Source organism: Physella acuta, unplaced genomic scaffold, assembly GCF_028476545.2.
Source record: "Physella acuta isolate Inbredline_101_S28 unplaced genomic scaffold, ASM2847654v3 ptg000579l, whole genome shotgun sequence".
Lineage (NCBI taxonomy): Eukaryota > Metazoa > Mollusca > Gastropoda > Physidae > Physella > Physella acuta.
The window spans coordinates 335,020-348,065 of NW_026732098.1; the positions used below are offsets into that span (position 1 = coordinate 335,020).

Consider the following 13,046-nt stretch of genomic DNA (forward strand, 5'->3'; position numbering starts at 1 on the left):
ACGCCTAATACAACAACCGCGCCTACAACAACTACCACACCTACAACAACTACTAGTTCTACACCAACTACAAAACCTACAACAACTACCACACCTACAACAACTACAACACCCTCAACAACTACCACGCCTACAACCACTACCACGCCTACAACAACTACCACATCTACAACAACTACCACGCCTACTACAACTACCACACCCACAACAACTACCACGCCTAATACAACAACCACGCCTACAACAACTACCACACCTACAACAACTACCACACCTACAACAACTACCACACCTTCTACAACTACCACGCCTACTACAACTACCACGCCTACAACAACAACCACACCTACAACAACTACCACGCCTACTACAACTACCACGCCTACAACAACTACCACGCCTACAACAACTACCACGCCTACAACAACTACCAAACCTACAACAACTACCACGCCTACTACAACTACCACACCCACAACAACTACCACGCCTACAACAACTACCACACATTCTACAACTACCACGCCTACTACAACTACCACGCCTACAACAACTACCACACCTACAACAACTACCACGCCTACTACAACTACCACGCCTACAACAACTACCACACCTACAACAACTACCACGACTACAATAACTACCACACCTACAACAACTACAACACCTTCTACAACTACCACGCCTACAATAACTACCACACCTTCTACAACTACCACGCCTACTACAACTACCACACCTACAACAACTACCACACCCACAACAACTACCACGCCTGCTACAACTACCACGCCTACAACAACAACCACACCTACAACAACTACCACACCTACAACAACTACCAAACCTTCAACAGCTACATTACTAACAACAACTACCACACCTACAACAACTACCACGCCTACTACAACTACCACACCCACAACAACTACCACGCCTAATACAACAACCACGCCTACATCAACTACCACACCTAAAACAACTACCACACCTACAACAACTACTACACCTTCTACAACTACCAACCCTACTACAACTACCACGCCTACAACAACTACCACACCCACAACAACTACCACGCCTACTACAACTAACACGCATACAACAACAACCACACCTACAACAACTACCACACCTACAACAACTACCAAACCTTCAACAGCTACATTACTAACAACAACTACCACACCTACAACAACTACTAGTTCTACAAAAACTACAAAACTTACAACAACTACCACACCTACAACAACTACCACACCTACAACAACTACAACACCCTCAACAACTACCACGCCTACAACAACTAACACGCCTACAACAACTACCACACCTACAACAACTACCATGCCTACTACAACTACCACACCCGCAAGAACTATCACGCCTACTACAACTACCACACCCACAACAACTACCACGCCTAATACAACTACCACACCTACAACAACTACCACGCCTACTACAACTACCACACCCACAACAACTACCACGCCTACTACAACTACCACGCCTACTACAACTACCACACCCACAACAACAACCACACCTACAACAACTACCACACCTACAACAACTATCAAACCTTCAACAGCTACATTACTAACAACAACTACCAAACCTACAACAACTACTACGTCTACAACAACTACCACACCTACAACAACTACTAGTTCTACACCAACTACAAAACCTACAACAACTACCACACCTACAACATTTACAACACCCTCAACAACTACCTCGCCTACAACCACTACCACGCCTTCAACAACTACCACATCTACAACAACTACCACGCCTACTACAACTACCACACCCACAACAACTACCACGCCTAATACAACTACCACACCTACAACAACTACCACACCTTCTACAACTACCACGCCTACTACAACTACCACGCCTACAACAACAACCACACCTACAACAACTACCACGCCTACTACAACTACCATGCCTACAACAACTACCACACCTACAACAACTACCACGCCTACAACAACTACCAAACCTACAACAACTACCACGCCTACTACAACTACCACACCCACAACAACTACCACGCCTAATACAACAACCACGCCTACAACACCTACCACACCTACAACAACTACTGCACCTTCTACACCAACTACAAAACCTACAACAACTACCACGCCTACTTCAACTACCACACCCACAACAACTACCACGCCTAATACAACAACCGCGCCTACAACAACTACCACGCCTACTACAACTACCACGCCTACAACAACAACCACACCTACAACAACTACCACGCCTACTACAACTACCATGCCTACAACAACTACCACACCTACAACAACTACCACGCCTACAACAACTACCAAACCTACAACAACTACCACGCCTACTACAACTACCACACCCACAACAACTACCAAGCCTAATACAACAACCACGCCTACAACACCTACCACACCTACAACAACTACTGCACCTTCTACAACTACTACGCCAACTACAACTACCACACCTACAACAACTACCACACCCACAACAACTACCACGCCTACTACAACTACCACGCCTACAAGAACAACCATACCTACAACAACTACCACACCTACAACAACTACCAAACCTTCAACAGCTACATTACTAACAACAACTACCACACCTACAACAACTACTAGTTCTACAACAACTACAAAACCTACAATAACTACCACACCTACAACAACTACAACTCCCTCAACAACTACCACGCATACAACAACTACCACGCCTACAACAACTACCACACCTACAACAACTACCACGCCTACTACAACTACCACACCTACAACAACTACCACACCCACAACAACTACCACGCCTACTACAACTAACACGCCTACAACAACAACCACACCTACAACAACTACCACACCTACAACAACTACCAAACCTTCAACAGCTACATTACTAACAACAACTACCACACCTACAACAACTACTAGTTCTACAACAACTACAAAACTTACAACAACTACCACACCTACAACAACTACCACACCTACAACAACTACAACACCCTCAACAACTACCACGCCTACAACAACTAACACGCCTACAACAACTACCATACCTACAACAACTACCATGCCTACTACAACTACCACACCCGCAACAACTACCACGCCTATTACAACTACCACACCCACAACTACTACCACGCCTAATACAACTACCACACCTACAAAAACTACCACGCCTACTACAACTACCACACACACAACAACTACCACGCCTACTACAACTACCACGCCTACTACAACTACCACATCTACAACAACTACCACGCCTACTACAACTACCACACCCACAACAACTACCACGCCTAATACAACAACCGCGCCTACAACAACTACCACACCTACAACAACTACTAGTTCTACACCAACTACAAAACCTACAACAACTACCACACCTACAACAACTACAACACCCTCAACAACTACCACGCCTACAACCACTACCACGCCTACAACAACTACCACATCTACAACAACTACCACGCCTACTACAACTACCACACCCACAACAACTACCACGCCTAATACAACAACCGCGCCTACAACAACTACCACACCTACAACAACTACCACACCTACAACAACTACCACACCTTCTACAACTACCACGCCTACTACAACTACCACGCCTACAACAACAACCACACCTACAACAACTACCACGCCTACTACAACTACCATGCCTACAACAACTACCACACCTACAACAACTACCACGCCTACAACAACTACCACGCCTACAACAACTACCAAACCTACAACAACTACCACGCCTACTACAACTACCACACCCACAACAACTACCACGCCTACAACAACTACCACACCTTCTACAACTACCACGCCTACTACAACTACCACGCCTACAACAACTACCACACCTACAACAACTACCACGCCTACTACAACTACCACGCCTACAACAACTACCACACCTACAACAACTACCACGCCTACAATAACTACCACACCTACAACAACTACAACACCTTCTACAACTACCACACCTACAACAACTACCACACCTTCTACAACTACCACGCCTACTACAACTACCACACCTACAACAACTACCACACCCACAACAACTACCACGCCTACTACAACTACCACGCCGACAACAACAACCACACCTACAACAACTACCACACCTACAACAACTACCAAACCTTCAACAGCTACATTACTAACAACAACTACCACACCTACAACAACTACCACGCCTACTACAACTACCACACCCACAACAACTACCACGCCTAATACAACAACCACGCCTACATCAACTACAACACCTACAACAACTACCACACCTACAACAACTACTACACCTTCTACAACTACCAAGCCTACTACAACTACCACGCCTACAACAACTACCACACCCACAACAACTACCACGCCTAATACAACTAACACGCATACAACAACAACCACACCTACAACAACTACCACACCTACAACAACTACCAAACCTTCAACAGCTACATTACTAACAACAACTACCACACCTACAACAACTACTAATTCTACAACAACTACAAAACTTACAAAAACTACCACACCTCCAACAACTACTAGTTCTACAAAAACTACAAAACTTACAACAACTACCACACCTACAACAACTACCACACCTACAACAACTACAACACTCTCAACAACTACCACGCCTACAACAACTAACACGCCTACAACAACTACCACACCTACAACAACTACCATGCCTACTACAACTACCACACCCGCAACAACTACCACACCCACAACAACTACCACGCCTACTACAACTACCACGCCTACTACAACTACCACACCCACAACAACAACCACACCTACAACAACTACCACACCTACAACAACTATCAAACCTTCAACAGCTACATTACTAACAACAACTACCAAACCTACAACAACTACTACGTCTACAACAACTACCACACCTACAACAACTACTAGTTCTACACCAACTACAAAACCTACAACAACTACCACACCTACAACATTTACAACACCCTCAACAACTACCACGCCTACAACCACTACCACGCCTACAACAACTACCACATCTACAACAACTACCACGCCTACTACAACTACCACACCCACAACAACTACCACGCCTAATACAACAACCGCGCCTACAACAACTACCACACCTACAACAACTACCACACCTACAACAACTACCACACCTTCTACAACTACCACGCCTACTACAACTACCACGCCTACAACAACAACCACACCTACAACAACTACCACGCCTACTACAACTACCATGCCTACAAAAAGTACCACACCTACAACAACTACCACGCCTACAACAACTACCAAACCTACAACAACTACTGCACCTTCTACAACTACTACGCCAACTACAACTACCACACCTACAACAACTACCACACCCACAACAACTACCACGCCTACTACAACTACCACGCCTACAACAACAACCATACCTACAACAACTACCACACCTACAACAACTACCAAACCTTCAACAGCTACATTACTAACAACAACTACCACACCTACAACAACTACTAGTTCTACAACAACTACAAAACCTACAATAACTACCACACCTACAACAACTACAACTCCCTCAACAACTACCACGCATACAACAACTACCACGCCTACAACAACTACCACACCTACAACAACTACCACGCCTACTACAACTACCACACCCGCAACAACTACCACGCCTACAACAACTACCACACCTACAACAACTACCACGCCTACTACAACTACCACACCCAAAACAACTACCACGCCTAATACAACAACCACGCCTACAACAACTATCACACCATCAACAACTACCACACCTACAACAACTACTACACCTTCTACAACTACCACGCCTACTACAACTACCACACCTACAACAGCTACCACACCCACAACAACTACCACGCCTACTACAACTACCACGCCTACAACAACAACCACACCTACAACAACTACCACACCTACAACAACTACCAAACCTTCAACAGCTACATTACTAACAACAACTACCACACCTACAACAACTACTAATTCTACAACAACTACAAAACTTACAACAACTACCACACCTCCAACAACTACTAGTTCTACAAAAACTACAAAACTTACAACAACTACCACACCTACAACAACTACCACACCTACAACAACTACAACACTCTCAACAACTACCACGCCTACAACAACTAACACGCCTACAACAACTACCACACCTACAACAACTACCATGCCTACTACAACTACCACACCCGCAACAACTACCACACCCACAACAACTACCACGCCTACTACAACTACCACGCCTACTACAACTACCACACCCACAACAACAACCACACCTACAACAACTACCACACCTACAACAACTATCAAACCTTCAACAGCTACATTACTAACAACAACTACCAAACCTACAACAACTACTACGTCTACAACAACTACCACACCTACAACAACTACTAGTTCTACACCAACTACAAAACCTACAACAACTACCACACCTACAACATTTACAACACCCTCAACAACTACCACGCCTACAACCACTACCACGCCTACAACAACTACCACATCTACAACAACTACCACGCCTACTACAACTACCACACCCACAACAACTACCACGCCTAATACAACAACCGCGCCTACAACAACTACCACACCTACAACAACTACCACACCTACAACAACTACCACACCTTCAACAACTACCACGCCTACTACAACTACCACGCCTACAACAACAACCACACCTACAACAACTACCACGCCTACTACAACTACCATGCCTACAAAAACTACCACACCTACAACAACTACCACGCCTACGACAACTACCAAACCTACAACAACTACTGCACCTTCTACAACTACTACGCCAACTACAACTACCACACCTACAACAACTACCACACCCACAACAACTACCACGCCTACTACAACTACCACGCCTACAACAACAACCATACCTACAACAACTACCACACCTACAACAACTACCAAACCTTCAACAGCTACATTACTAACAACAACTACCACACCTACAACAACTACTAGTTCTACAACAACTACAAAACCTACAATAACTACCACACCTACAACAACTACAACTCCCTCAACAACTACCACGCATACAACAACTACCACGCCTACAACAACTACCACACCTACAACAACTACCACGCCTACTACAACTACCACACCCGCAACAACTACCACGCCTACAACAACTACCACACCTACAACAACTACCACGCCTACTACAACTACCACACCCAAAACAACTACCACGCCTAATACAACAACCACGCCTACAACAACTATCACACCATCAACAACTACCACACCTACAACAACTACTACACCTTCTACAACTACCACGCCTACTACAACTACCACACCTACAACAGCTACCACACCCACAACAACTACCACGCCTACTACAACTACCACGCCTACAACAACAACCACACCTACAACAACTACCACACCTACAACAACTACCAAACCTTCAACAGCTACATTACTAACAACAACTACCACACCTACAACAACTACTAATTCTACAACAACTACAAAACTTACAACAACTACCACACCTACAACAACTACCACACCTACAACAACTACCAAACCTTCAACAGCTACATTACTAACAACAACTACCACACCTACAACAACTACTAATTCTACAACAACTACAAATTTTACAACACCTACCACACCTACAACACCTACCATGCCTACTACAACTACCACACCCGCAACAACTACCACGCCTACTACAACTACCACACCCACAACAACTACCACGCCTAATACAACTACCACACCTACAACAACTACCACGCCTACTACAACTACCACACCCACAACAACTACCACGCCTACTACAACTACCACGCCTACAACAACAACCACACCTACAACAACTACCACACCTACAACAACTACCAAACCTTCAACAGCTACATTACTAACAACAACTACCACACCTACAACAACTACTACGTCTACAACAACTACCACACCTACAACAACTACTAGTTCTACACCAACTACAAAACCTACAACAACTACCACACCTACAACAACTACAACACCCTCAACAACTACCACGCCTTCAACCACTACCACGCCTACAACAACTACCACATCTACAACAACTACCACGTCTATTACAACTACCACACCCACAACAACTACCACGCCTAATACAACAACCACGCCTACAACAACTACCACACCTACAACAACTACCAAACCTACAACAACTACCACACCTTCTCCAACTACCACGCCTACTACAACTACCACGCCTACAACAACTACCACACCTACAACAACTACCACGCCTACTACAACTACCATGCCTACAACAACTACCACACCTACAACAACTACCACGCCTACAACAACTACCACACCCACAACAACTTCCACACCTACAACAACTACCATGCCTACAACAACTACCACACCTACAACAGCTATCACACCTACAACAACTACTAATTCTACAACAACTACAAAACTTACAACACCTACCACACCTACAACACCTACCATGCCTACTACAACTACCACACCCGCAACAACTACCACGCCTACTACAACTACCACACCCACAACAACTACCACGCCTAATACAACTACCACACCTACAACAACTACCACGCCTACTACAACTACCACACCCACAACAACTACCACGCCTACTACAACTACCACGCCTACAACAAGAACCACACCTACAACAACTACCACACCTACAACAACTACCAAACCTTCAACAGCTACATTACTAACAACAACTACCACACCTACAACAACTACTACGTCTACAACAACTACCACACCTACAACAACTACTAGTTCTACACCAACTACAAAACCTACAACAACTACCACACCTACAACAACTACAACACCCTCAACAACTACCACGCCTTCAACCACTACCACGCCTACAACAACTACCACATCTACAACAACTACCACGTCTATTACAACTACCACACCCACAACAACTACCACGCCTAATACAACAACCACGCCTACAACAACTACCACACCTACAACAACTACCACACCTACAACAACTACCACACCTTCTACAACTACCACGCCTACTACAACTACCACGCCTACAACAACTACCACACCTACAACTACTACCACGCCTACTAAAACTACCATGCCTACAACAACTACCACACCTACAACAACTACTGCACCTTCTACAACTACTACGCCAACTACAACTACCACACCTACAACAACTACCACACCCACAACAACTACCACGCCTACTACAACTACCACGCCTACAACAACAACCATACCTACAACAACTACCACACCTACAACAACTACCAAACCTTCAACAGCTACATTACTAACAACAACTACCACGCCTACTACAACTACCACACCCACAACAACTACCACGCCTAATACAACAACCACGCCTACAACAACTACCACACCTACAACAACTACCACACCTACAACAACTACTACACCTTCTACAACTACCACGCCTACTACAACTACCTCGCCTACAACAACTACCACACCCACAACAACTACCACGCCTACAACAACAACCACACCTACAACAACTACCACACCTACAACAACTACCAAACCTTCAACAGCTACATTACTAACAACAACTACCACACCTACAACAACTACTAGTTCTACAACAACTACAAAACCTACAATAACTACCACACCTACAACAACTACAACTCCCTCAACAACTACCACGCATACAACAACTACCACGCCTACAACAACTACAACACCTACAACAACTACCACGCCTACTACAACTACCACACCCACAACAACTACCACGCCTAATACAACAACCACGCCTACAACAACTACCACACCTACAACAACTACTACACCTTCTACAACTACCACGCCTACTACAACTACCATGCCTACAACAACTACCACACCTACAACAGCTACCACACCTACAACAACTACCAAACCTTCAACAGCTACATTACTAACAACAACTACCAAACCTACATTAACTACTACGTCTACAACAACTACCACACCTACAACAACTACTAGTTCTACAACAACTACAAAACCTACAACAACTACCACACCTACAACAACTACAACTACCACACCTACTACAACTACCACGCCTACAACAACAACCACATCTACAACAACTACCACACCTACAACAACTACCACACCTACAACAACTACCACACCTTCTACAACTACCACACCCACAACAACTACCACACCTACAACAACTACCACACCTTCAACAGCTACATTACTAACAACAACTACCACACCTACAACAACTACAACACCTACAACAACCACCACACATACAACAACTACAACACCCACAACAACTACCACGCCTGCTACAACTACCACGCTCACAACAGCTACCACACCTACAACAACTACCATGCCTTCTACAACTACCACACCCACAACAACTACCACGCCTAATACAACTACAACGCCTACAACAACTACCACACCTACAAAAATTACCGAACCTACAACAGTTACATTACTAACAACAACTACCACTCCTACAACAACTATTACTTCTACAACAACTACACCTACAACAACTACTACGTCTACAACAACTACAATATCTACAGCAACTACCACACCTACAACAACTACAAAACCCACAACAACTACCACGCCTACTACAACTACCACGCCTACAACTATTGCCACACCTACAACAACTACCACACCTACAACAACTAACACACCTACAAAAACTGCTACACCTACAACAACTACAACACCTACAACAACCACCACACATACAACAACTTCCACGCCTACTACAACTACCACACCCACAACAACTACCACGCCTAATACAACAACCACGCCTACAACAACTACCACACCCACAACAACTACCACACCTTCAACAGCTACATTACTAACAACAACTATAAAACCCACAACAACTACAACACCTGCAACAACCACCACACCTACAACAACTACAACACCTACAACAACTACCACGCCTAGTAAAACTACCACACCTACAACAACTACCACACTTACAACAACTACCACGCCTACTACAACTACCACGCCTACAACAACTACCACACCTTCAACAATAACCATACCTACAACAACTACAATACCCACAACAACTACCACGCCTACATCAACTACTACGGCTACTACACCTTCCACGCCTACAACAACTACCACACCTACAACAACTACAACACCTACAACAACTACCACGCCTACTATGACTACCACGCCTAATACAACAACCAAGCCTACAACAACTACCACACCTACAACAACTACCACACCTTCTACAACTACCACACCCACAACAACTACCACACCTACAATAACTACCACACCTTCAACAGCTACATTACTAACAACAACTACCACACCTACAACAACTATTACGTCTACAACAACTACCAGACCTGCAACAACTACTACGCCTACTACAACTACCAAGCCTACAACAACCTCCACGCCTACAACAACTACCACACATACAACATCCACTACACCTACAACAACTACCACACCGACTACAACTACATCACCTACAACAACAACCACGCCTACTACAACTACCACGCCTACAACAACTACCGCACCTACAACAACAAATACGCCTAATACAACTACCACTCCTATAACAACTACCACACCTACAACAACTACTACACCTACAACAACAACCACGCCTACAACAACTACCACACCTACAACAACTACCACACCTTCTACAACTACAACACTCACAACAACTACCACACCTACAACAACTACCACACCTTCAACGGCTACATTACTAACAACAACTACCACACCTACAACAACTACTACGTTTACAACTACCACTCCTACAACAACTACCACGCCTACGACAACTACCACGCCTACAAGAACTACTACACCTACAACAACTACCACGCCTACTACAACTACCACACCCACAACAACTACCACGCCTAATACAACTACCACGCCTACAACAACTACCACACCTACAACAACTACCACACCTACAAAAATTACCGAACCTACAACAGCTACATTACTAACAACAACTACCACACCTACAACAACTATTACGTCTACAACAACTACCACACCTACAACAACTACTACCTCTACAACAACTACAATACCTACAGCAACTACCATACATACAACAACTACAAAACCCACAACAACTACCACGCCTACTACAACTACCAGGCCTAAAACTATTACCACACCTTTAACAACTACCACACCTACAACAACTACAACACATGCAACAACTACCACACCTTCTCCAACTACCACACCCACAACAACTACCTCACCTACAACAACTACAACACCTTCAACAGCTACATTACTAACAACAACTACCACACCTACAACAACTACTACGTCTGCAACAACTACTACACCTACAACAACTACAACACCTACAACAACCACCACACCTACAACAACTACAACACCCACAACAACTACCACGACTGCTACAACTACACCGCTCACAACAGCTACCACACCTACAACAACTACCATGCCTACTACAACTACCACACCCACAACAACTACCACGCCCAATACAACTACAACGCCTACAACAACTACCACACCTACAACAACTACCACACCCACAACAACTACCACGCCTACAACAACTACTACGCCTACAACAACAACCACACCTACAACAACTACCACACCTACAACAACTACCAAACCTTCAACAGCTACATTACTAACAACAACTACCACACCTACAACAACTACCACGCCTACTACAACTACCACACCCACAACAACTACCACGCCTACTACAACTACCACACCCACAACAACTACCACGCCTACTACAACTACCACGCCTACAACAACAACCACACCTACAACAACTACCACACCTACAAC

General features: G+C 44.4%; 1 protein-coding gene across 1 annotated transcript; it reads left to right on the top strand.

The window, feature by feature from the left end:
- Positions 1-1,350: 1,350 nt before the first annotated feature.
- On the top strand, positions 1,351-12,359 carry LOC131947009 (mucin-2-like). Its single transcript, XM_059308091.1, has 4 exons — positions 1,351-1,388; positions 4,632-7,628; positions 11,565-11,568; positions 12,354-12,359. Exons 1-4 carry the CDS (start codon positions 1,351-1,353, stop codon positions 12,357-12,359), a joined length of 3,045 nt encoding a protein of 1,014 aa, XP_059164074.1.
- The last annotated feature ends 687 nt before the right edge of the window (positions 12,360-13,046 follow it).

Coding starts and splice junctions, on each gene's coding strand:
- LOC131947009 (XM_059308091.1), top strand. CDS start 1,351: ATGCCTACTACAACTACCACACCCGCAAGAACTATCAC. Junction 1,389..4,631: donor ACACCCGCAAGAACTATCAC/GCCTACTACAAC, acceptor AACAACTACTAG/TTCTACAAAAACTACAAAAC.